Source organism: Eptatretus burgeri, chromosome 2 (assembly GCF_056783735.1).
Source record: "Eptatretus burgeri isolate ZD-2024b chromosome 2, Ebu_testis_v1, whole genome shotgun sequence".
NCBI classification, from domain to species: domain Eukaryota; kingdom Metazoa; phylum Chordata; class Myxini; order Myxiniformes; family Myxinidae; genus Eptatretus; species Eptatretus burgeri.
In genome coordinates, this window is record NC_140962.1 from 72,758,390 (window position 1) to 72,786,259 (window position 27,870).

General features: G+C 42.4%; 1 protein-coding gene across 2 annotated transcripts in view; it reads right to left on the reverse strand.

Moving 5' to 3' along the window:
- The window catches only part of LOC147032315 (hexokinase-2-like), a 58,010-nt gene extending 44,443 nt beyond the window's left edge, over positions 1-13,567 (reverse strand). The window contains exons 1-2 of one of the 2 annotated variants that reach the window (XM_085869811.1): positions 13,001-13,565; positions 12,282-12,399 (exon numbers count right to left, since the gene is read on the reverse strand). Coding sequence is in view for 1 of the 2 variants with exons in the window: in XM_085869809.1 (XP_085725935.1) it covers positions 13,001-13,066 (66 nt within the window). In the remaining variant the exon portion in view is untranslated. Of the gene's footprint in view, positions 1-12,281; positions 12,400-13,000 lie in introns of both variants that reach the window. The other variant, XM_085869809.1, reaches the window with a different exon arrangement.
- Between the last annotated feature and the right edge of the window lie 14,303 nt (positions 13,568-27,870).

The window sequence follows — 27,870 nt, forward strand, 5'->3', positions numbered from 1 at the left end:
CTACCGGATAATTGTAGAGCAGCACTAACCACCCTCTCTCACCACCAGTAAGCTACTGGCGTTCCCAGCCGCACAATGCACATGTTTGACCTACGGAGTATTTTTGGATGACGCAAATAGCGTCATCGCTTGCCAAAGTGTTAATTTGAGTTCAGCATCCCTAAATTAGTCTAAAACACCTATTTATGCAGAGTATTACTGAAATATTTAGATATTTTAGGGTCTTGGGCTATATGCATACATGTACGTACATGTATACATGTATATCTCAAAAACTAGAGATGATGAGTGAAAATGGATTTCATATCTGAAATCAGCACCCCAAAATTAGGTTAGAACACCTATTTTCATGCGTGCCTAAATTTCTTTGTAAACCAGATAATTATCTGCACACCCTGAAATATTTTCAATTTTCATTCTCCTTGTGCGATACATCGACTTCTTTTGCTGTGGCAATGAGAAAATTGGCCAAAATCACTTCCAGTGGATGCGTTTTGGAGTCAAAGCCAAAAATAAAAACTTTTGAAGTGACATTCAAAGAAAGCTTGGAGCACAATTGACAAAGCAAACCAAACAAAGGGATCAAACGTGCACATTCAACATAAGCATGTGATAAGGTCTCGAGAGTTCCACAGAAGGGACATTGGTCAGGTATTTCAGGAGAAAAAAGTATGCAAGAGCTTGTTGGTAGGTAATACCCAATGTGCCAACCTCCAAGACAGGTCAGCAGTTTTCTTTGGGATGAGAACATGGTAAAAGGCTTTCCAGTTAGGTTGGAATGGGTATTCTGTCAGAAAGTAGTTGTGCCACTTCCTTGACTGCCAAGTTCCTGAAAAGTGTCAAATTGCTTTAACGCAGGTCTGGTAAGTATTACGTTTTTTCAGACCTGCTTGTGGTGCGATTATAAAATGTATTTTTGGTAAATATTTTACAAATGAACCGGAAATTATGACAGTGGGGTTAAGTTCTAGATTTGATTCGCTAACAGTTGAGCCATCACCAGTGCGAGGAGATCTCTCTCAGTGTATCTTAACTCTGCGGGATGTGTGAAGTACTTCACATAATAAGAGATATGATGCAGCGAGACCGGATGCCAACCTTGGTTGCTAGTGCTGCAGCACTCAACCATCTTGTGTTGTCAATCATTAGATCAGAAACGCGACGGACACCGTTCTGAACAAAATGATCAATAAAAACGCTCTGTTCTTATTCTTTTTTTAAAAGAGAGTTGTAAAACAGAGGTTCATTCAAAAACATATCTTTGGTGTAGAAAAGATAATCACGGTCAACCATAAAAACACACCAAACACTTAAGATACTATGATAAAAAGGTGGAAGCAAGGACAAATCAATACATTTCACATTCATTAAAAATAAGCCAGATGAATAGTCAAGCATACGAGCTTGAGAAAGGATAAGAAGTACCTTGGTGTTTTTATCGGTGATGCAGCAACACAGGTGGGCCTCCAAACTAAGTCCGACCGATCGGGGAGAAGCCGCCAGATTGAGGCGGTGCCAAAGACCATTGTCCTGCACACAATGTCCACAAGACCCTGTCCACCTTCCTCCAAGGGAAGATTTAGGATCTGCAGATGGAGCCAGTATTTTCCACTCCAGAAGAAGTTTATTATGGTCTTCTGTATATTCAGCAAAAAATGTTCAGGAGGCAGTATGGCTTTGATTCTGTGCCACAATAAGGATGCTGCCAAGTTGTTTATGACCAGGACTCGGCCTGAGTAAGAGAGCAGAGCCAGTAAGCTTTTCCATTTCAGCAGTTTTTGCTCGAGAGCTTCAGCGAGATCCTCCCAATTATTTGCCTGTGTTGCTGCATCACCGATGAAAACACCAAGGTACTTCAGCCGTTGTAGGACCAGGTTAAGTATTCCAGAAGAATAGGCATGGGCAGCTGGCATGGGCCCATCCACAGTGCCTGGCACTTGTTCCAATTTATTGCAGCTGAAGAAGCTAAAATATAATAGCCCAAGCAATCCATCAGTTTCTTCGTCTCTCCTTGCTAGTGCGTATGATGTCACATATATCGTCAGCATAGGCAGAAACTTTCACAGGTTTTATCTGCAGATTTGTGTATCTGGTTAAGATGCTGCACACTTTGATGAGAAGAGGCTCAATAGTTAGAGAATGCAAAATACCAGATAAAGGACATCCTTGACGGATACCCCTTCCAACCTTTACAAATGCAGTCGGTTTAGAGTTTACTCTGAGTACTGAGGAAATGGCATTATAAAAAAAGTTTTATAAGGGAGGTAAACCTGGGACCAAGTCCAAAACACTCGAGAACCTTGAAATGCTATGCATGACTAACACGGTCAAAAGCTTTCTCTTGGTCGAGCACAATCAAACCAAGATTATCATTTTTAACTTTACACACATCCCAAAGATCCCTTATTCGGAATATGTTATCATGTATCTGTCGGTTAGGGATACAATAGGACTGACCACTTTGAATCAAAGACTCTACAAAAGGGGCAATGCGTTGAGCTAAAGCTTTAGAAAATATTTTATAATCATAAGTTAAAAGACAGATTGGGTGCCAGTTGCCAATAAGCTGAGGGTCCCCTTTTTTTGCAATAAGCAAATTACTGCTCTATGACAGCTCCTTGGCAATTCACCACATTGTAAAGAGCTGGTAAAGACCTACAAAAGCTCTGGGACCGAATAAAGGCCAAAAGTATTCATAAAACTCGACTGGGAGGCCATCCAGTCCAGGAGGTTTTCCAGTCGGAAGAGAAGCGAGTGAAAGTGTTAGCTCTTCCAAAGAAGTTGAGGAGTCCAGCTGATCTCTTTGAACAGCACTTAGCATGGGTAGATCAGATGTGAAATAACGTATCGCATCGTCATCAACATCATTTGCCATAAACAAGTCTGAAAAGAAAAGTTATGGACCTCCCTCTTTATGCTGTCTTGTGATGTCACAATGTCCCCAGTTGAGAGCTTTAGGGTTTCAATTTGCCTTTTATTGGTGATCTTTTTATCAAAATGAAAGAAAAATTTAGTTGGAGAGTCCAAATTGTATATCTGATCCATCCGTAATCGGATCATTGCACCTTTCACTTGATAATCGACGAGATAATTTCGAAGTCTTTTTTTTTTCCAGTAGCAAATGGTTATTTGTTGTACTGGGGTTGTTTGCTACATCAGATTGTAATCTCATTATTTCTTTTTCTAGTACAATCCTCTCCTTTTTAACACTAAAAGATGAGAAGTGATTGAACTGTTGGCAAAATGCTGCAATCTGTGCCTTTGTGTAGTCCCACCATAATCTAGGTGTCGTTACTTTAATTGTTCTTTCTTTCCATGAGGCTATTCCAAAACACTATGAAGGCTTCACAAAAAGTATCATGACATTAAACTTCCAATATGGACTGCCATGTTGCTGCAGATCAAGTTTAAAGGAGAATGTTGTAACCAGATGATCGGAGAAAAGAGAAGGCACCATATCAGATTTCAATATCTTATCAAGCATTATAGCATTGACATCAATTCTATCGAACCGAGCTAGAGTGTGCATCTGGGACATACATCTTAACGAAGTAAACCAACGGTGTCAGAGGGTTGAATACACCAAACATCTATGAATCCCATAGTTTTTATAATTTACTCCAAAGGTTTGGCAGATTTTGGATGTGGCTCCACACTGTTTCTGTCTAAAGTAGGGTCAAGGGTACATTTGAAGTCACCACTTATGATAAAGCAACCATTCAAGTCAATTGTGCGTCGAAAACCCTCTAGTTTAAGAAAGAAGTTATACTTTTCAGTATTCTCCTTAGGGGCATGAATGTTTACAAAAACAAAGATTTGGTTGCTGGCAGTGAATTGAAGATAAGCCAGACATCCAGGAATTATTTCATTACAATGAACTTGTGAGAGCGTTAATGACGGAGAGACAAATAAAGCAATCCAGGCAGTGAAGGAATTGATATTGTTGTGGGCCGGGTATCGGCGGCGAGCGTGACCGCTAGATGGAGCAGTAGAGTCGGCTCCACCGAACACCAGGAATCTAGATCGTACCGTTCCGATAACTCCGAAGGTACGGGTCCCCTACAGGACCGTGAATCGTCAATAATTCAACCGCGTGGGACAGGGTTATTTGCCAAACTTCAAAATACCTAGAGGCCCACGTGGTGAGCTACCGAGGAATTCACACCCTCGACGGAGCTTGAACGGGACGAGCCATTACTGTGCTCGACCCATGCGTAACCCGAGCGGATGGTTACCGAGGTCCCGTTGGTCCAAATGCCCAACTACGGCAGCAACGGCCATTTTCATCCACCAACACGCACTGTGCTAAACCAATGAAGAAAACACAGAAACGAGCTGAAACATTTAACAGGGGATTTATTTATAATAGGATGGGGAGGGAACACACAAGGAGCAGAGTTAAACCGACTAAAATAAATGCAAATATGTAAAATGCACTTACACAATTCTACTTGAAGACGGGCCCACAGGCACACACACACACGCACACGCGCACACAAATACCCAAAAGAAGTGATGGCCGCGGCCTTTATTCGGCCCTTCAGCTCGGGAGGGAAGGTGAGCCGAAAGGGAGAACCTATCTCGCACCTCCCCGCCTCATGCGGTTTTCGATGATCCGGTTCGGCGGGACTCGAACCCGCAACACAATGCGATGATGAACGCCGGCCGGCGCGAAGGTGGACCAGACAGAACGCCGGCAGGCCAGATGAGACGACCTTTTTTTTTTTTAATTATGCATTTTGCAGATAATGTCAAAGTATTCTATCTTGTTGAATAAATTTCAAATGAAATGCATAGTGCACGCCGTTTGTATCGGTCAACGATAGGGTTTGATTGGATATTGCCATTCATCAGTGTGTGAATTCGCCTACTTTACACATCGCATGGGCACTTGCATAAGGCGCTGCATGGCAAATCGGACTTTATGCCTTTGCAAGTCCTGCACGGCTTTTTGCAGCCACATTTAATAAGTTTTTGGCAAGCAGCTGACACTTGCAGTAGTGTAATCCACACTGGGTACCATCGAATCCCGTCTTTGCGCCACCCGGATTCTGTTGGTGACGGAAGTAATGGCATGGTCTTGCTGCATGTCCATATTCCAGTCTGATAGACTGCCCGCTTCAGATGCTGATCAAAGGCATCCTGGAATATGTAGTCAAGGTTTCTGATGAGAACATGTGCTTCAACCAAAATTCAGGGTTGGATAAATGGCATTTTAATTGAGGATTCGTTTCCGGTTCTACAGTCAACCTCTCAAACCCTGAAAAACATTGGAGCTCACCTGTGTGGGCGGAATTCGATCCAACGAGGATTTTTCGTGATGACAGAAGAGATCTTTTCTGCAGGTGTTGACTGACGATAAGGTACTGGATCGATCATACAGCTTGACTATGTATTGCTCAATAAGTTTGAAAGGAGCTTAAATTGTGTGAAGATTGCAGAATGGGTGATCGGAGAACAGAATGTGAGCACAGGGTTAACATCTACATTAGCAAAGTTTACAAGTCAATGAAGCATCATAGAGAAATTTTACAAAAGTAAAACGGTAGCAACTTGATTTTGAACAGACGGACGGTAGGTAGGCCCACATAATTTTCATGGCATGAATTTTTTTTTGGTATACCTTGTCGAGGCTCGTATGAGAGCTAACATACAACGCACATCAAGGGGGGCATGAGACAGGAGGGGAGGGAGTGGGAAGGACAAAATAGTGGGGAACAGAGACATTTGGAGATCTGTGGAAGGGAGAGGGATGGGACGGGGAACATGGGGAATAGAAGATGGACATTACAGGGACTTTCAGGAAGGAAAGCAGGAAATTTGAAGGAGGTGGGCTTGGGTGGATTATCGGGGGTAGAAAAGATCGAGGATTTGGATCGAAATGTGTTTTTTTAAAAATGCAAAAAAAAAAAAAAAAGAGGTGGTGGTGGTGATGATAAGAGGTGGTGTTTTGATGATATAAGATGATATAAGATGATAAGATAAGATGATAAGATGATATAAGATGTATATAAGATTATAAGATGATAAGAGATGTTTGACTGGATCAGGCATTGTGTTGCGGAGGTATGTACTTTCCCCAAGTTTCCTTCTAGTTAACCATGGATCAATCCCAACATCGTTAAAATAACAAAACTGTCACAAGGGCATCCGTTCAGATCACATCAGATCATGAACCATACTCTATACAATGTCGGGGCTGCCAAAGCTGTTTCTATGTCTTGGGTTACAACACCGGACGGGTCGCCACTCTGACATAGGAAGTCAGGGCAGGAATTTGAAACTTGGGCAAGGTGCCAGTGATAGCTCACCCACGCTCTGTGAAGGACACTGTGGGATATTGAACGGCCACCAACTAATGCCGGCAGACAGGATGTCCAGTTTAACATCCATCCGAGTGACCGCACACACAATGAAATAGAGGGGAAGCACTCGGTAGAGTGCAAAACCTCCGCCGCCAATACTGCTGGGTCACTTAAATGAACCTGATATCCTATTCATTGTAGGTCAAAACGGATCAGACTCTTCTGAACCACGATTGAATAAACTAAACTAGATCGACACGCATGTAGAAAGGCCAAAAAAATAAAATCGAAATTTTTTTTCTCTAACAATTTTTTTTGGGGGTTGGAAATCACTTAAAACATGTAGAAATGCAAAAAAAATACAAATATTTTTTTCAAAATGGCCGCCATAGCGGCCATATTGAATTTGGACCAAGTCCAAAATTTAATGGCATGATCCTTGGACCATACCTAATCCCCCCACCAAGTTTCGTCGAAATCCGTCGAGGAGTTTTTCCGTAATACTGTTCACAAACAAACAAACAAACAAACAAACAGACAGGGGTGAAAAGAGTAACCTCTGTCCATCTTCGATGGTGGAGGTTAATAATCACCCTGCCTGTGAAACACTGAAATGAGAATTTATAGCTGCGTCAGGATTCAAACCCAGGCGAGACAGCTCAAAGGCGAGAATGCGTACCTCTCGGCCATTCTGCCAGCCCACAAAGCTATTGGCTATCTTACAGAAAGCTGAATCTCAGGATCTGCTTCTTCCTCCGATAGTCAAATTAAATGAGTTATCCACGTCTGTTAAAGAACAGATTTGGTTCGGGAAATTAGCACCTAGTACGAGTATCTCAGACAGATATGTCATGGGATACAAAATAAACTTCTCCCCCATGTGTTGCTTGCACACAGTTGATGTGAGCTGATGGCGAAAGTCTTTTCAGTACTCACTAACATCTCCCCACATGGCCAGGCCAGAAACCTTTCATGATATCATGAGCGAGTTCAGAAAAAAAAAAAAGCTATATGATGAGTGTAAGTGAGAGTGAGAAGGCAACTTGAAGAGGAACTAAAATTAGTTGGGAGTATATAACAAAAATAGGCTGATTGAGCAAAAGGTAAAAAAAAAAAAAAGAATCAGGTGAAAGGACAAACTAAAAAAAGAAAACGAGCACATGATGAAACAACATTAGCAAGGCTTTACAGAAAATGTAGAGGACGCAGAAACCAAGATGACATAAATCTAAACGATAAACAAAAAGGAAAACAACATCTACAGGTTGTAATGTCTCAAACTACAAGCTTCAGAGTAACGTTACCCTCCCCTGAACAGGGCAATGAGTAATTGTGTGGTTTCAAAATAAAGATACAGAAGCAGCAGATCATGTGTGACGAGGTAGTCATTTTAGGCATTAATCAACGTCCCAGATAATTTTTTTTATCAGAAACTCGAGGTTGGTAAAGCTTCACATTCACAGGTCAGCACGACAGCAATTGCAAAAGCTTGTGAAATGCAGGCAAAGGTCCCTGGCCTGGATACAAAACCATTCCAGATGTTTGTCATGAACTTGTGTCATGTCACATTGAATCTTTGCACACCAGGGAGGATTAAATTGGGTGTAAATGGATGGCAGATGAAAACGAATTTCACATTTTCACCAATTTGCAACTCTTCTTGTGGTTTCTTGTAATTCACATGAATGTAACTGGTATTGATTACTTAAATAATTTGTTGCTACTTACTGTACAAATTTAACTGTTGAGCTTGGTGGTTGTACTTTGAAAGATTTTAGGTGGTTAAAAAAAAAACCAAAAACGTTCACGACACCGTTTGTTTCGCTTAAGTGGAGACGCAAATTCTCAATGTAAATGTGCATCGTGCGCTGCTCTTGGTAGGAGTGGGTATTAAAAGTGAAAATTCGTTGTCGACCGATATGCCTCCACCCACATCAAGCCTTTCTTGACTAAATTTCACCTGAAACCTCAAGACCATTTGACCTCAATATCTCATCTGTACATGGTACATGTACTTGGTTTAGTTGAAATCCTTACATCGCCAACATTTTTACCTGACATGACCTCTGACATTTGACCTTTGACCTCTTGATGCTAAAATCGAATCAGTTCATCTTTACACCATGATACATACTTGTACTAAGTTTGACCTAGATCCATTCAGCCGTTCTCAAGTTATTGTGGAAACGAAAACCTATCACAAATGCACAACCTGAAAACATCATGCCTCCGGTGACTTCGTCAGTGGAGGCATTATTAAAAAAAAAAAATAAAAAAAAACATGAGGCAGTTTGGGGTTAAAGGAGGAGGAAAATGATAAGATGGGAGAAAAGGACAGAAAGAAAGAAAGAAAGAAAGAAAGAAAGAAAAAAGGGATGTGGGTGGAGGGTTGTGAGGCTTTAAGTAAGCATTTTTTTTTACTTTTAAAAGTGACTTAGTATAAGAGGCAAGCTAAGAGAAAGGTGGCAAAAGAAGAGGCAAAAAGCTGGAAGGAAGAGAGACCATAAAGGCAAGTATGGAGGGACGATTCGGGTGAGGCAGGCTGTTGAGGGGTGTGTGTAAGAGGGAGTGGCAGTGTGACATTCTATACGCAGCAGGTGGGTGTGAGTGCATGGAATCTTCATTTCAGCTCAGGAATGTAAACTCCCTGGAGCAACAGGTTTGAACGCTTAACTAAGCTTAGTCATTGGAATTCCACAAACTTTACTCAAACAATGCCAAAGACCTTTTTAACATTCACCTACTCCAATACATTTCGATGCAAGTCGCAACAAAGTAAATACCTTTGCTTATTGTTCCATCATTGTCATAAGCAATTACTTTTGATGTGCAGAAAACGAAGATCCATCCAAATCCATTATCTGGAACTCCTAAATCCAGAGTATCACAACTTTGGAAATTCACAGCATCAACGTGCGAAAACAGTTGGACCTCAAAAAAGACGGAGTGTTAGTCGTTGAGGTTTGGCAAGAAGAGAAATGCCCAGCGTGTCATAAAAAGCGTCGGTAACATGAGTTGTCAGAAATCAACGTGAATTATGGTCCAATATAAATATCGCAACTATACTGATTGCTTTAAGCCACAGTCTTGCATTTGTCTCTGCATAAGCATATACTAAGGAAGACAATGTCCAACTAGATTGAAACTGGAAAATATTATATATATATATATATATATATATATATATATATATATATATATATATATATATATATATATTGAAGCTATACCCCACTCATACTCTATCTCGACCTATTATATTCTTTCCGTTTCCCGACTTGTGCTCCAGATAGAGCAGTGTTCAAATAGCACAAGTAAATGAATGTACAGGATGGTACACAAGTCTGATCCTTTCTAGCAATTTGTTACTTCTCTTATCAGTTTTTCTCATGAGGTTGGTTTGGGATGCCAATAAAAACAGAAAGATGAAAATGGTCACGACAAAATGTATCAATGGAGTGAATTTAAATGGCATTTAAAAAAAAAACAAACAAACAAACAAACAAACAGAGTAAGGTGACCTGTACGTGCAGAAAGCAAAGCCGAGAGTTAATTTGCAGATTTATTCCTTCCCAAGGCTATCTCGTTAACAAAACAAAGGCTATCTCGTGAATAAAACAAAGGCTATCTCATTAACAAATACTGACAAAGGAGTCTGAAATGTGTACAGTCAAAGGGCATTGATGAAAATCCACAGGCACAATGAAAATGGTGTCACGGCCTAAAGACAGGATCTTTTCAGCTACGACACCGGGGTGCCTGTTAAAAGGACAGTGCAACGCAATTGACCTTCAATGGAGCAACAATGCACTCGTTGGCACCTGAAATTTGGTGATCTATGCTTGGGCGAGGTGAAGACAAGGGAACCCTTGGTGGAGGCCTGAATTGAGCTTTGTGTCTCAATCGGTCATACGACCTAGGTGTTGTGCCAAAACACCAATCAAACCATCTCATATCCAATTACCTGATAATTTTCCATCCGTACAGCTGGAGATGGAGTATAGTTTCACCCGGTAAAGCAAATGGTTGGAGATAAGCTGGTCAAAACGACTGGCTACTTCCCTCAATCATTACATGGGTAAAATCTCCTCCTCGCTTGAAACGAGTAACCGTTTGCAAATGCTTTTAAGTTGATCCAAATGTGCAGATGCAGTGCGAGCACAAAGTTGGCGACTTCTGCGAAGCAGAACTGGTGCTGTGCAATAAACCAATATTAGAGTGGATAGAATCAACAATGCAACACCATTGTTGCCAAGTTGATGCAGCTAACAAAGTCAAAGTCAGCCCCCGATACTACACCTCCTCCCCTTCCTCACATCCAAAGGAAGATCACAGGAATGGCATGATGTTGCATCATAACCACATTTGCTGCATTACACGTCCTGCACTGAAAAATAAATAAATAAATCGTCAATATAACAACGCAGCAAGGACTCTGCCTGTGCCTGTTCAAACACAAATCCTTTGTTATTTCCGATAACAGTAGATGAATAATCCGCAGCCAACCGGATGTGGATTCCACAGTGCAAGTTCACATTGAAAAATGGTCGACGCCGAGCTGAAACTGACTGCCCCTGACTTGTCAGCAATGTGTGCCGGTTCTGCGGTGGCTTTAAATAGCAATGAGATTATATGCTTTCACAGTTAGTTAATAAGACAAGTCTAATTCCTGAATCACTCTTATGTTCATAAAGACACTCACAAGGATAGACTAATGGTTCACCAACTCATTGTACAAATATTTGATGCACAAAATGCACACCAGGATCAGTCTTAAATATGACTAAACCGGCAGGGCCACAGAGAACATATTTCTTATTACGAGAACCAATGAACGTTCGTGTCCAACAGGGTGGTAGAGAGTCTGAAAGATAGCACCTACACATTGAACTATCCAGACTGGGTTTGACTACATACCCGACTATAAATAAGTAGATTGCTGCGTCACAATTGGGGGTGCTGAATCATAAGCCGGGTATCCCATTTGCAACTAGCTGTTGGATGATAAAGGTTCCGCAGTGTGCTTTGTGAAGAGTAGGAGAGTCATCAGTGCCCCAATCAAATCAGCTCCAGTCGGATGGGCATGCAAGTTCGTGAAAGACTTGGGCCAAAAACTTTTCCCTGCCAACCTCACAATGTGGGAATAATTAGGCCATTGATGTAGTAGTAGTAGTAGTTGTCCTAGCACCTAAAATGTTTTCCAATTCATGAGGCTTAAACATTGGTACGTATGATCTGGACACCAACTGTGTACATCTCAAATCTTGCAGATTCACTCTTTAATATTCTCCTTGTTCGCTCTTCATGACATCAAGCTACATGGGTGAGTTGATGGAATGCAATAGGATCTCTACAATTTGATGACAGGGATCAAGCTTATACTTTGACTACATCAATCCCTGGATCAATAAAGTATATTTCTGTGCCCTGTCTGCCCAAATCCTGAAATCACTGCTGACCTCCACTTATTCATTCATTCATTCCTTTTTTTTGCCACACAAGTGGAACAAACTTCCACATTTCCTCCAATCTCATTCTTCTCTCCAGAGCTTCAAGACAGCTGTTCACCACCATCTCAGATCATCCCCTATCCAAACTAGTGATGGTCTCTATCCCCGTTAACCCCCTCCAAGTTTCCAGGTTTTCCTTCCTGAGAGTTTGCTTCTGTATCCATCTTGTCCACCTCTATGTCTTCCCCGAGCCCTCATTCGTTATTTCCACAAGTCTCCCTCTATCTTGTCCCTCATCCCTGCCCTCATGGTGTTTTTCCTCACTCTCTTTCTACTGTTCCTTTGTTCTGTTACATCCTGAGCCATGCGATGTTCAAGGTCCTCCAAGGGCCTCAACAATGAATACAAAATATACCATTTCATATACTATGATAATATTATCAGAAATACATCTGTGGACGTCACAACTGAAAGCATTTAGAACATGCAATGATGTGCACACAAGGGAGGACAAAATGTATGGTACATGTTGCCAATGATGGAACCATCACATCACATGTGCATTCACGGATGCACCCCTTTTTCTCTCATCAGAAGTGCGATTGAACGTGTCTTGCAGCCTGTTGTGTACTTGGCCGAGTGAACTGGATGGAAAAAAAATACACGTGATCACTCTTACTCCCGGTTTGATGTGTTCTCAAGCATCTGATGTAATTACGGGTACCGCTTGGTTGTTATGGAAACGGCAAAACTTATTCCTTTGACGATCATTCACAGCAACCACGAGAACAACCCAAGGAACGCTTCGGTCTTTACAACTCAAATGAAGTCGTCAGAAAAATAAAAAAAAAGCAACCACCTCATACTTCAAGAGCCATCCTCCTCGCAAGTAATTGAAAGTGTGGCTCTAAGTTTCACCGGATCTGCTTAAACAATAGATAAGTCAAACCTAAAGGTTACTGACAATGCAACAGAAATATATGATGATCGGAACGAACAATACGTCCACATGCGAGAGCTAGGAATGGGGTAGGAAAGAGATCAGGTTGGAGGGGGTTAAAGACCAAGTGGGTCAAACACGGGGGGGAGACCGGGGGTAGACAGAGGATAAGGGAGGCTGAAATAATGGGTGGGTCAAAAGGTGGTGGGGTAAGGGGGGGGAGGACCCGATAGACCAGGTGGCTCCAAGGGTGCTGGTAGTTCAGAGACCGACTGAAAGGAAAGAATCCGTGCGGAGTAACTCACCTTAGCTACAGAGTCATCAAAAAATCCCCGCAGCCAGTTGACAAATATGTGTGCAACCACGATCATGTTGCCTCTCGCTCTTCGACCGGCTCTTCTGATGACGCCGACCCTCTTAATTAACAAAACAACAATTTACTATTGATCAAACTACTTCGCTCTTTCTTCCTCGACTGTCAGATTCAGACGTACCAGGTGAAGAACGAACAAATAAATAAACAAATAAATAAATAAATAAATAAATAAATGATTCAGATTAACGTCGACTATTTCTTCCAAACGAATAGAATATTCTTCAGCGCCTGTCGTTCACTATTTCACCGAAACGATCGAATCACCCAACATGATACCGCCCCCCCCCCTGTATAGTCTTCGGTTAACGTACTTTCAGTTACTCGAATAATTACAATTCAAATTGACTTTCGCTGCGTCCGAATGATCTTCCGCTTTGTCTGGACGTTACTAAACTTAAACCCCTGACAGGACAATCTGCCAATGAGTCGGCGGACGCAGCGGACAGCGAGGCACGGGTGGGAGGTTGAAGGAGGCACGGATACGAGTTTATATGTGCACGCCTCTCCTTGAATACCCGCCCAGGCTCTCATGGATAATGTAGTGGCAAATCGTGCTCATGAATATTAACGTGGTATTTTTAAACTGGTGCCCACGTATCCTCAAGGTCGTAATATATCGTTACGCATCACGCGGGATAACTGCACCGCGTGGAGGTATCGAGTTATACAGACGGTAGTTCCGTACTTGGGTTACAGAATTTTCCAAATGATCGACGACTGTTGCCAACAAGGAGGGGCCGGCGCTGACGTCACCGTCGAGAGTTGATACGTCATTCGACGGATGGAAGGAAGAGTTTTGATTGGCTGTTGAAGTTTGGCCTCCGCCTCGTGATTGGACATAAAAAGGGCTTGGCGCGGGCGTGTCCGCAGTGTGATTACATCACATGTACAGTACTGGCGTTAACATGCGAAACATCACCTGTCGCTCTTCCAGTTTTTTGCTTCATTCCTTATGTTTATTTGATGGATGAACGTTATAGATGCAGCACGTTATATACTCATGCGTTATTGTATTAAATTACATGTTATTGGCTGCTCTTAGAGCACCCTGATTCTGGACATTTCCATCTGTCTGTCTGTCCGCAAAACTTTGGTCAAGCCTTGGGGCTAAACCACTCAACGGATTCCAATTAAATTTGGTAGGTAGGACCAATATTTCTGGGAATCGTGTGCTTTCGAATGCAGGACCCCGGGCCCTAGCAACGGCATAGCAACGGCCCTTCAAAGTGGTCAAAAAATCGAAAAAAGAATAAATAAAAAAAATCGAAAAATCGAAGCTTAGAGTTCTGTGCGCAATCTATCTAGCTCCCTTCATGCCAATTTGCAGCCCTAACAAAAAATATTTGTAGGAGGAGATAGGTTTTGGGCGAGTACATGTCGAACATTTCAGAAACGGTTAATTGCGAATATCTCGAAGAGAAAGAATCTGATTTTGATGAAACTTGGGTGAAATGTGTACAATGTGGCGAGCATGTACACAAAAATGAATGGTTGCTATGCACACCTCCGTAGCTTAGCAACAGCTAAAATACTTTATCGTACATCGTACACTTATTGTGGACTGTACAAAAAAATCAATACCTCCAAAACTGGATCTCCGAGGGACCTGTTTTGTTTTTGTGCCCTAGGAGAATGTCTTACAGCATCATATAAAAAAATATAATCTTTAACGAATAGATAAATGGAATTACCAGGGCTGCCATTTGTTAGTCTCTTTGGAAACATGCCTGAAATTTCACAAGGCGGGTTTCTGGGCGCAAACTAAGAGGGCTGTGATAATCATATTTATTGTGCTAAATTGATTGATAGCACGTACATGAATATCGGTTAGTCGCGTCGGCCAGCTTTCCATCTAGAGCGAGCAGCCATGTCGCCTACCAGCTTGTACTTTATATTTGTAGTGTGTGTGTGTGTGTGTGTGTGTGTGTGTGTGTGTGTGTGTGTGTGTGTGTGTGTGTGTGTGTGTGTGTGTGTGTGTGTGTGTGTGTGTGTGTGTGTGTGTGTGTGTGTGTGTGTGTGTGTGTTCACATCCATTGTATAAAGCTCTTTCTAATCACACTCAATGATGTAAATATTTAATACATTCCAGGTGGGGCAGAAAGCTAAAATTTCGTATACTCGATACAACTCGAAGGCATCTTGTCCCAGAACCATCGGAAAATATCCGTCAACAAAAGAGTCTGCCATTGCAGCTTGGATCTGTTCACTGCGATCACGTGACCCAACATGATGGAGCTGACGCTGGAACTGCGGTTGCTCGGCAACACTAACATGCACCTCTTCTTCAAAATCTTGTTTCATACCTTTTAGCCATATTTACATGAAAAAAATTACTGTATATTATGTAAACCTTTCAATGAAGAGCTCTTTCTAATCACTAATTGTTCATTCAATTGAGTTGTGTAGCGGCTTGCACAATGCAAAGACAACCCCCCACATGATGAAATGACAAATCTATATATATATATAGTTTATATTTATTAACTCCACCACCGAAGATGGACGGAGGTTGTTGTTTCCACCCCTGTCTGTCTGTGTGTGTGTGAGCACGATATGTTAAACCGTTGTGCATGGATTCCGCCGAAACGTGGACAGGTTGGGTCTATGACAAGGACGAAATGATTCGATATTGGTGAAGATCCAGATACTAGAATTTTAAAAGTGATAAGTCTGAAGACGACGATGGTTCACGAGCCGTATTTGATGATGTAGATTGTTTCAGAAGTCAAGGATGAGATAATGTGATAATTTTTGACCAAGTTATAAAAATGACCAACATGATGTGGTACGGGTGACAGGTCATTAGCTGCAAAATGTCGAAAACCCGGTTTCGTTCAACAACTTAAAAACCTTTTAAATTGTTACCAAGCCTCGAAGTTGTAAGTATTCATGTACCAGCTATTTGATAGTTTTCTTATTGACTGATATTCCTGGTCATTGTTCCTCTGTTTTTCGTGAAACCGTCACATCAACCTTTCTATTATCGTCAAGTCAATGGTCCCCATCAATTGCTCATTTCATTCGTTAACGTCTATCGTCATCCAAATCGTACCACTCTCCTCAATCGTCAAACGTCATCGTCAACCTCATAGTCTCTCCATCGTGATATGTATAGTCATTCGGAGTCGTCTTAACCGCACGTGCATCTTAATCGTCTAGTGTCCCGTCTTTCTATCGTCAACGTCCTTTCATCGCTGAAAACATAGCTGAAGGCACAGACCATACTCGAAAAAGATCAGTGTCGCTGGAGCCATTCATAAAAATCATGTGGGCAGAAATGTCCAAAACTGTGTGATCTGTAGTGGTGTGGGCATTGTGTAGTGTGCATGGAGTCTAGCATATCAGAAGTTTGTATGTAAGTGTAGCACATCAATAGTTTGCATGTACTCTAGTTGCTAGTATGCATAACATGGTGGTGGTTTTGTTGCAGGTGATTGCATGAGCGGTACGATGACGACACAGGCAGAGAAACGGGTGCTGGAGGGAAGCTCGTCACTGAAAAAGGAACCCAAGAGGAGATGCCAGGACACTGACTACAGAAAGTGCATCATATGTCAAGGACTTGGTGCAAAGGGACTATATAATATCACAACAACAGACAAACTAGTTTTGGCCATGAAGGCTCGACAAGATGAGACATTTGAGAGACTCAAACATGACTCGGCTACTGGTACATGGCTGACAGACAAGATACCCAAATGGCACAATAAGTGTATAAACTGGTACACGAATGAGAAGAGTTACAAACTTGCTGAAAAGAAGAACCAAGGAAGAAGTGATGCTGAAGACTTGAACCAGCCTGGGTGCAGCACCTCTTCCCAGCATTCAAGGTTAACCAGGACCAACACATCAACATTTGATGTGAAGAATGCATGCCTCATCTGCAACAAACGGTGGATGCATGGCAAAGAGCCAACATGCAGAGTATCAACAGAAAACAGTCAGCAGAACATCGTAGATAAGGCAAAGAAACTAAAAGGAGATAGTCTGGCAGCCATTGGATAAAGTGTGTTTTGGAGTACATACACAATTTTATTGCAGATTCTGGTAACATAGACTATACTAAACTCAAATCCGAGTGATGCCACTTTGTCACGCTGCAGCAATTTTTTTTTTTTAGGAGCAAAATTCAAAATGGCCAGCATCAAAACCGTTTTTTGGCTGTAACTCGGCCAAAAATCGAGATATGAATCTGATTTCAGTGGCAAACCCTATGTTTTGGGGGTCAAGGAATACACTGATCGAGCTCTGTGGGGCTATGCAGGTGCCATTGGGCTAACCAAATACCAAAACCCCTGTCAGATTCGACAAACCCCCTCGGAGAAGTTTGAAATCAGCTACCGCCTAAAAACACGTTTTTGGGGCGTGGCTCCACCCATAATGGGCGCACCACGCCCATTTTCAGGAAAACACAACTAGATCATGATATAAACCTGCCACCAAAATTTTGTCAGGATCGGATCAAAACCCACGGAGCTATGCTCGGGACAGACAGACAGACATACAGACAGACACGCAACAATAACGAATATAGTGGTCACTTATTTTTTTTCGTGAAAATATTTTTTCATGAACCAATTCGAACTTCCCTATTCGAATTTAATTTTTCTAAACAATTAAATCTTCATGGAGAAGAAAACTCGAGATAAGGTATTGCAAATTAAAGGAGGAACCACCCCGTACAAGGACAACGTGACAGTGTGTCTTGTGAATGTAGTAGCATCAGATGTCTTTCTGCACGTGTCTTCTGCAAGTGCTTTGCCTTCAAAGCCTGGCACGCCATCTTCACATGACTCCAATCACTGACTTAATGGCCCCAATTATTGTCACCCTCTTGTGGGATCGTCCGGGGAGGGTTTTTGGCACATTCGACGGGAGCCTGTCCTTGCAGAAATTTGTAATTTGTTCAGGGTGCCGGTGATAACTCGCCGACGTTTTGCAAGCAGCCTAACATCCATCGGAGGGACGGCACACCTTTTAATGTAACCCCCTTCCTGTGAAACACCGATCCAACAATCGTACTGTCGAGTTTGGAATCTAACCCAAGCTAAATAGCTCAACTGTAAATGTGCACCATCCTATTGGACGAAAACACTGATTAATTACCAACTGGAACTCAAATGTCTCGCTTCCCCAAACCTGTAATTCTCCCCAAAGGGATTGAGCAGCCTTGCACGTGTCCTGCAGCAACATGTAGCTTGTACAAGGTTGTGCCATGAAACGATTTTAACTGGTGGTTGCTGGCAAGCAAAATACTGTAATTTCTTTAGACCAAATTCCTTGTCACATGCAACCTAACATCTGGAGATGGCTGTAGAGGGTGTGTATCGCCTGCCTTCTTCTCATTGGATGAAGCAACCACCAATAAGAAAAGCTTGAACACAATGGGAACAATGTGGCGAGGTCTTATTATGGAAACCACCCCTTCAGCAGTCGTAGTATTATCAGTTCAGGTTTTTTTTTTTTTGTTTTTTTACATATTTTTGGTGTACAGTGTCGAGACTTGAGGATCGTGGATGAAACTGCTTCGGAAACCCCATGTGAAAAGAGCAATGAAAGGAATGGTTATTCCATTTACCAATTTCCTTGTAATTGAAGGAAAAAGTACAATGATATCTGCAAAAAATTTTTTTTTTGTCACACATGGAGTTAATGGGCAAAACGCCTCTGTGAGCCTGAGTATGCAATAGTATGCAATGGTATGCAGTATGCAATAAGCAATACTGCAACCATTAACTATTTCAACACTTCGGCATGCTCACGTTGAGCCACTTTTGTCGAAAAGCAAAAACTTAAAGGTGCTTTAAAGTCCAGGGTCAAGCTATAAAAAGGTAATCAAACTTAGAATAATTTTAATAACCTCAACAAAAACTTTAGAATTTGATCCAGTGATTTTTCGACAAAAATAAAAATAAAAAATTTCGAATAAAAATAAATATCGCAAGAGGTCTTTTTACCATGGAGATAGTCGGTTTAAAGTTGAATCCTTTGAAAAAGAGTACGCATCAGAGAACTGCACTCCCACGTGATGTTTCCTGATTACAAGTAAAATGTATAATAGCCAAATTTTTCATTTTGTCTGACTTTACAAAACCATTTGTGACCGGTTAAAGGTAAAATGTGCAAGCTCACACGCATCAGCTTTCTTTATGCGTCGAGGTATGAAGTAGACAAATACGATCAGTGCGATACATGAGCTTTTCATTCTGAAAAATAACCTTTGCGTGACAAGACCAATGGCATTGAAATTTGAAAGTTTGAATATACTGCACTATCCCCAATTGGCAAGAAGAACAACACAATTGCACAACAGAACTACCATTGTTCTCAACATGCTGTTTTTCTTTCTTGGTCGCTGAAAGTGCGACGTCGAAAATGACTGACTTTTTTTTTTTGCCCATGTTTTTCGACTAGTCCTTCTGAACCAGTCACGACCTTCCCTGGTAATCTGGTGCTCTTTTGGTCAATGCTCTGAGTCTCTGAAATGATGTGCATGGAAAGTCACCACAATTTATACCGCATGCAAAGCGAAAAGCAGGGTTAAGCAATTGGTTCACAATGTCTGTCTGTCCAGAAACGTTAGTTTATGATCGAGGAACAACTTGATTTTAATTGAATGTTACATATTGAACATGAATCGGGAAACATGAATCGCAAACGAATCTGCAGTTTAGCAGTACTTTGGCTCTGAATTTGTCTCACGCATGTACAGATAGGAGCGAGATCATATTTTTACTCCGTCTGCCTGTCTGGCAGTCAAACAAAATTGAAAATCATTCCAAACAGGAAACTTAATGGCTTTTTTGATGACGTCATAAAGGACACAAACAACAGGCACGAAGAACTAATGCAATGTGTTCAGGTGGAGTAAAAGATGTTGCATCAATGGCAGTGAACTTCCGAATGCATTTTTTTTTTAGATCCTCCTGGAGGATCTCTAAGTCTTACTCACGTTGTTGTTCTTCATCTTCTTCTTGTGGACTTTTTTGTTTCACAGCCTACAGTTTTCATCGAAACTTCCTGAAACTTGGCGTATATATGTAAAAATACCCTGCACAGACAGTAACCATCTCCGATTTTGAAAATTCCTCCAAGAAAAAAAGTTATGACGTCAAAATATCTCCGCGAATGGAAATCGCCTAAAAAATTATCTCCGAAATTCGGCAAGCTTTTTGAATTCCGTTTGCAGGAATCGAACAGGGCATTAGCAGAGATGAATGACCACACATATGATACATCGCTATGACGTCATATCAATTTTTATGACGTCATTCCTATTTTTTGACTTTTTGTTTCACAACCCAGAGTTTTCATCGGATCTTCGTGAAACTTGCCATGTATATGCAGAAAGCCCACGCGCAGGCAGTAACCATCTCCGATTTTGGAAATTCTTCCAAGAAAAAAAGTTGACGTCATAGTATCGCCGCTAATGGAAATCGCCTATACCATTATCTCCGAAACTAGGCAAGCTGTTTGAATTTTTTTTGCGGGAATCAAGCCGGGCATTAGCACAGATAATTTATCGCAAACTTGATGCATCACAATGACGTCATATTCGTTTTTATGACGTCATCATTAAGAGGACGAGGATCTTAGTTCATTCGAGCTTGTTTTTACACCCTTTAAAATCTTTATTTTACTTCAATCGAATTAAATACTCACACACTACAGAACACAAATCACCTTTTTGACACTTTCAAAACCCTTCTGTTTAGCAGTACTTGGACAGAATATTACGGCATTTCACATCGCCATGACCAATCAGATTTGCCACTCGCAGACGCCGCCGATGTCCTTGTTTCTCAAATGTGTTGGGTAAGGTGTTCTACAAACTCCCTAGTTACTGAAGTACGGTATAAGAAAATCAAAATATTTATACTGGGTTTCACTGAACGAGAATTCCAATCGTTTAAACCATGACATTAACTCTGCATTTCTCACAACCACAAATCTACTTACTTTAAAACCATAATCCGCATCCTTTAGTGATTCATGTTTTCTCCAACCGAACGAGTTGAATGTGAAGTGGCAAGCCTGTAGCCAATTATAGTAGATTTTCACTTTGGTCCATGTTGAGTCGAATGGTGACACGACCATCATTATTTTTTTGCTGAAATATTTCAATTGCAGCAGTTTGAAGGTGCCCTGGATCACACGTTCCTTTGGCTTTTTCACCTGCAACAGTGAACCTTATAAAGATCGTGGTAGTGGAGGTCAAACAACCTTATGAAAGTCTTTGGAGTACTAAAGTGGTGTGTATATGGGCAAATTGACCCGGTAGTGCCAATATCCTATCCGGGTTATGATGTTGAGCAACCATCATGAGAATCAATCCCACACCCGTGAGGGCAATCCAACAAGGCTTTACCCACACAACCACTGAAGCAACTGATGTTTGTGTACACATGGAGCATTTCATTTAATCCTTAAATCAACACACAAGAATGCTCTTCCCCTTTTATACCTATAATTTGGGCCCATCCACTCTTGTAGCTGGTTTTGGTGCTTTTGTTGAATCTATTTCTGTTATTCTTTTTTTGTTGCCTGCACACACACAAAACTTGTTTTCTTTTTTCTCAATATCCTTGAACTAGCAGAGTACCTGCCCTTCAGGCGATCTCGTTCCAGGCGGTCTTCTGACGCATACCTTTATTTGGGTCGTGTATAGGCAACTGACAGCTCTGTTGAGGCAAAAATAAATAACCCATGATATGAAGGTATGTGCATGAATCAAAAACATACCCACTGCTTATAATTCAAAACACCTTACTACACTGGAAAATGTTGGGACAGGAATACTGCATTATAAATGGTGGGGACTTGTAATACCCAAGACCACCGGCAAAGATGAAAACACTCCTGCACACGAATTGGGGTCATGCTGACATTATAGATGTCATCTTAACTCGACAGCATACAATGACATTCCAGATGATTCTGTGCTTCCAACTTTGTGGCAACAGTTTGGGGAAGGCCCTTTCCTGTTTCAGCATGACAATGCCCCCATGCACAAAGCGAGGTCCAGACAGAAATGGTTTGTCAAGATCGATGTGGAAGAACTTGACTGGCCTGCACAGAGCTCTGACCTCAACCCAACCCATCGAACACCTTTGGGATGAATTGGAACGTCGACTGCGAGCCAGACCTAATCGCCCAACATCAGTGCCTGACCTCACTAATGCTCTTGTGGCTGAATCGAAGCAAATCCCTCCAGCAATGTTCCAACATCTAGTGGAAAGCCTTCCCAGAAGAGTGGAGGTTGTTTTAGCAGCAAAGGGGGATCAACTCCATATTAATGCCCATGATTTTGGAATGAGATGTTGGACGAGCAGGAGTCCACACACTTTTGGCCTTGTAGTGTATATGTATATGGACATGCATGTACAGTATATACAATATGTATTTGATATATATCACTCACTTCCATTCCTTTTGTCAAATTTCCGTTTTCTCCATTCAACTCCTACCCCTCATGCTTATGTAAGACAAGTCTTATGCACACCATGAACTCGACTCAGGACTAAAAACTCAACAGGGAAAACACACTACCATTTGAACAACTAGTGAATACACAAATGTGGCAGAAAGTTTGACCACTCTCTTCCCTTATGGTACACACGATTGTGAACTCGAGAGATGCAGCATTGTGGAATATTCATTGTGTCTTCTTCAACTCTGAATTTAATAATATGTAGTCACCTTCAAATACTTTATGTCCTATTGCACAAATCTTGTCTTTTTCCACTTAATGTCTCAGTATATTTTAACGTCTCGGCAAGGAAAAACCAGCATCTGCATGACTTCACCGCTGTTGATGTAAAAGTGCAATATACCTTGAGTCATGGACACTTCGTTAACTCCACCTGACAATGAGATCACACCCGACACAGTGCATGTGTGGGCCTGAGTAGCAACGGAACCTGAATGATGTCATCATGAAGCATTTTTATTGCTCCTGGTCTATCAAGGGCTGCCCCAGACTGCCCTGCTTGATTTTGGAATAAAAGGGAGAGAGATGGGAGAATAGGTGTGTGGAGTACATGTGTAGTTCTGAGACCCATGGTGGGAATATGGTTCCGAGAGCTATGGCGAGGAAAGTCGCTGCTGCGATATTTGGGTAATTCCTTGATGGATTTACCATGCTACAGGACTCGACGCAACTCCTGGTCCAGCTCCTGTTTCAAGCTGAAATATTGTTTTGGATGATGCTGATACCTTTATCTCACTTCTTATATGAACCAGCTACTCAAATGTGCTGCAGCCATGTGAGAACACCATGTTTGGGATGATTCTCCTTTGCCTGAGGACACACTCCAATTGCCATGACCACAGTAACAGTATGTTTAGCAAACTGTAAGATAAAACACCAAACTCCCAACTTGTGTTCCTCCCTGACAATGCGATAAATTAGTGCCTTTTGATTTCTTAATTTGACGAAAGAATGAAAGACAGGAGCTCTAGCAACTCCACAATTTTGCATTTGTCTGCATTTCTCAAAGTGTTCATGGTGTGAGTTTTATACATCCTAGAATGCAAGACCCATCGCTTCGCTGATGGGAATACCAATCTTTGCGCAATTGCAAAAAAAACAAAAAAAAACGGTTGTTGTTAATGGGGAAAAACAATATTAGGTGGTGTATGGATACCAGCCTAGCTATACACTCAGGGAGCGAGGAGGGGGAGAGTATGAATGAAATATTCAACACAGCCTTTTTAGATGCTGAATTCCGAATAATATTGAACAACATGCTAAGAGGAAGATTTAAAAAATATTCTCATCCTCCCCCTCCTCTCTTCCTTCTTTTGATCAAACTGTCTGGGGTACAGATTAGGTATGGGCCATGCCAGGAACCGACCAAACTCTCCTCAAGCATGTATGTGCAGCATGTTATATGCTGCGTGTACGTATGTATATGTGTATGTGTGTGTGTGTGTGTGTGTGTGTGTGTGTGTGTGTGTGTGTGTGTGTGTGTGTGTGTGTGTGTGTGTGTGTATTGCTAGACTGCTTGATTAGTGGTATCCCCTATAGAACAATTGTTGGCGGACGGACACAGGTACGCACATAGGCGCGCCAAGACCGAGCAACTTTTATATATTAGATTATGAAAGCAGAAACTTCAATATAGAACTCTCATTCAATCATTATAAGCTGTGCGATCCGAGGTTAAAAGATCACCTGTGTAAAGATGAGACAAACTGATGATGAAATTGGGAGTGGTGAGGTTATGAAATCAGTGTTGTGGAGAGGCCACGAGGGATGGACTGCCTCGGGTTACTCGCTGGACTCACAGTAATCGCAGGTCATTACACGCGAATAACTTCGTGATGCGGCAGTCGCTAATCGACCGCGAATGTCAATAACTTGATCACATGGCTTTGGGTCCTCCATCTCATAAACCATTTACCTGAGGGTCACGTGACATCATTACCGGGGATCATGCCCTCGATACGTGTTTGTGTTAACCAGATTACCCACCAGATCAGGTGCAGCAGAGCAGAACTGCCAAGTAAGTTTTCGGCTACAAAGCAAATCTTTGGGGAGAAACGTTCCGGCTAATCTAGGGTGCGTGCCGTGCTGGACCAATGAAGGAAAGCATGAGAACAAGCTGGGAACATTTCTCTACAGGGCATTTATTTAGAACCCAAGCGAGGAAAGGTATGTGACACAGTGAATGGGATTTATTGGTATGTCCAGTAGGGATTGCAAGGAATTTGTGGGATGCGGCAAAAGGCAAGAAATCTTACAAAAGCAGACACAGGTCAGAGTTATCCCGTATATCTTCGAAAATCTTAACTTATGTGAGGACAGGCGACATCACACACGCACACGCACACGCACATGCGCGTGCGCGCACACACACACACACACACACACACACACACACACACACAAACACACACACACACACACACACACACCCGAGGAAGATTAGATAGCCCAGAGAGAAAGAAAGCAGGTGAGGGTCGAGGTCCTTTCAATACTTGGCACGGTCGGCAGATCAACGCAATCCAGAACGCTTATGGAGAGGAAGGTGGGAGGAATACTGATTATGTCGAAGATGTGGAAGTGGGAGGTGTGGTGTAGTGTGATGTGGGGGGGTGCAGCATCATGCAAGAGGAAAATGTGAATGCGAGACAGTACGTTCGCTCCTTCGGTTTTGCCCATAAGAGAACAGTCAGGCTTAGCTCCCGTTAATGCCCTTTTATATGTCCACTGTCGACGAGGTAGATGGAAAGAAAGATGGAAGAAGAAGATGCGTAAGGAGAAAGTCCCTATTCTATCTGTGTAAATGTCTGTACCTATTGGGGATCGCTCGAACGGAGCGGCTCCACCTCGCGGCAGTCGTGTGCGATCCCCCATCCCCGCTTGGTTATACGGATGCACGGCACCTTTCGCTCCACTCCAACCAGCTTGCTGACTGCCTGCTTGTCCATCCTGTCTGGCTCTGCGTTCCTTGGGTGGCAGCACCAGCAGCCCCAAAAACGAAGGCGAGCTGAAGCAGTGACCAGTGAGCAGGGCGAACAGGATAAACTCGTGCAGGCGAGCAGGCTGACTGAATAACCCACGAACAGGCTGACTGGAAGAGCAACTGACCCAAAAAGAGCATGACGCAAAAGAGAGACTTCCAAAAGACAGCGGAGGGTGAAGAAGAGAGTGAACTATATCCGCTCTGCCCTTTTTATGATCATGGGCCAAGGGAGGGCCGAGGACCGGATCTCGGCAAGCCGCAGGCAACATCCCACACCCCTGTTGGGTCACAGCAGCCGTAGCTATACCTCGTCAGGCCTCGGAGCCGGGAACTGGCTGTTACTCGCCGACCTTGGCACGGATCAGAGCTCTGAGCTTTGCATGGGGACACGGTCTTCAGACACGTGCTTCGGCCCCGAACATGCGCTGTCCTTCATTCTAAAATAGAATTTTAGCGAAATCCCTGCGATACCCGTGGGTCCCTCCACAAGCCGCAGCGCACATCCGCGCCTCGCATTATGCCATGGAACAGCTCTACCTGAGTCCACTCTGGGTCCTTTGAGGTTTCGGTGTGGATTTGACGACCATGGGGCAGTTACGGCAGTTGTGTAGCAGGACGCTCTTGTCTTTACATTTTTCGTGAGAGGAGTTGACGGTGGTGTCTGTAGTGAGTGTTGATTGTCATGTGGTGTCCATGGTGAGAGCCGAGTGCCACATGGCGATCGTAGTGAGATGGTGAATATAAGTTGAGATTTAGCTTGGGTTGTTGTGAGGGTATTCACTTTTGGCTAGTTTAGTGTTCCCATCTGAACCCCATAGTCTCATGTTGGGAACCCAGGTTCAAATCATATAAGCCACATCTTTTTGTCCATGGTCTAATCAAAACATTGTTTGTTTGTTTTCCCCATGCTGATGGCACACAAGGCTGCTCTCTATACAGAGCGTCAGGTCTGCCGAAGCAGTTTCTTAGGCAAGGGTTACAAATATTGGATGGTTTACCACTCAGATGAAGGATACTTGACGGAGTGTGCAAGCATTTTGTATTTGGCCAGCGTTCCGGTGATAGCTCACCGACTCTTCATGAAGGACACAGTGGGATCAGTAAGTTCCACCAGCTAATGCTGGCACGTGGAATGCCCAGTTTGACGTCCAAACGAGGAACGCCATGGACACACGTTGATGCGTCGCCCAGCTTGCGAAACACCAGGATGAGTTTATGTCTGGGCCGAGATTCAAACCCAGGCTCGACAGCTCATGAACGCAAATCCAATTGTAATTCATGTAAAAGTACATTCATGTCACCTAGTGTCTTTGTATTGCACGTGATTTATGTTCAATCAACACTACGACCGGAAGATCGTCCAATTCAATGTACAAACAAGGATGACCGCACTGTGGTCACAACCTGCGACACAAAAGATATTGTTAAGGTTTTGGAAAACTTATCCCAGGGGGAGAGCATACGTGGACATGTAGGTGACCCGAGGATCAGTTATTATCCCGCCCCCCGGAGGAAGGGAGTGGGATATTGTAATCGTCCGGTTTGTTTGTCTGTCTGTTAGCAGCTTTACGGCAAAACGGCTTTAGCAAAGACTATCAAATTTAATCCACAGGTGGGCAATGAACCTTGGACGACCCCATTAACTTTTGGGTCCAATTGTATCAAAGGTCAAGGTCAAGGTCACGAAAAGATCAAAATCGTATTTCGCTCATAACTTCGTCAAAAATGATCTGATTTACTTCAAACTAAGCTTATAGTGAACCTTATTCTATTTGTCACTTATAATCCTAACCATTCCTATAGTGAAAAATGCATATTTGTGAAGATCGGTCGGGTCCGAAGTTTTGGGGGTCATAGCCATCGGTCAAAATTACAAATTTTCCACTAAAACTAAAACATGGTTACGAAAATACAACTTTACGGGAAAACGGCTAGCTCAAACACTGTCAAATTGCATCCACAGGTGGGTAATGAACCTCGGACGACCCCATTAACTTTTGGGTCCAATTAGGTCAAAGGTCAAGGTCAGGTCACGAAAAGGTCAAAATCGTTTTTTGCTCATAACTTCGTCAAAAATGGTTTAATTGACTTCAAACCAAGACTAAAGTATTCCTTATTATATTCCTTATAATCAACATTCAGGTTTAGGATGTATCAAATTTAAATTTGATCCCCAAAATAACTTTATTCCTGAAATGGGAGGGATTTGTTGTGCCTGGCACCCCTTGTTTCATTAGTCTTTGTGTAAATAGTCCTTGGTCCCTTGTCAAAGGGCTGTTCAGGAGGGCATGCATTGGGTAGGATGTACTTGTCCTGTGTAATGTCTCCC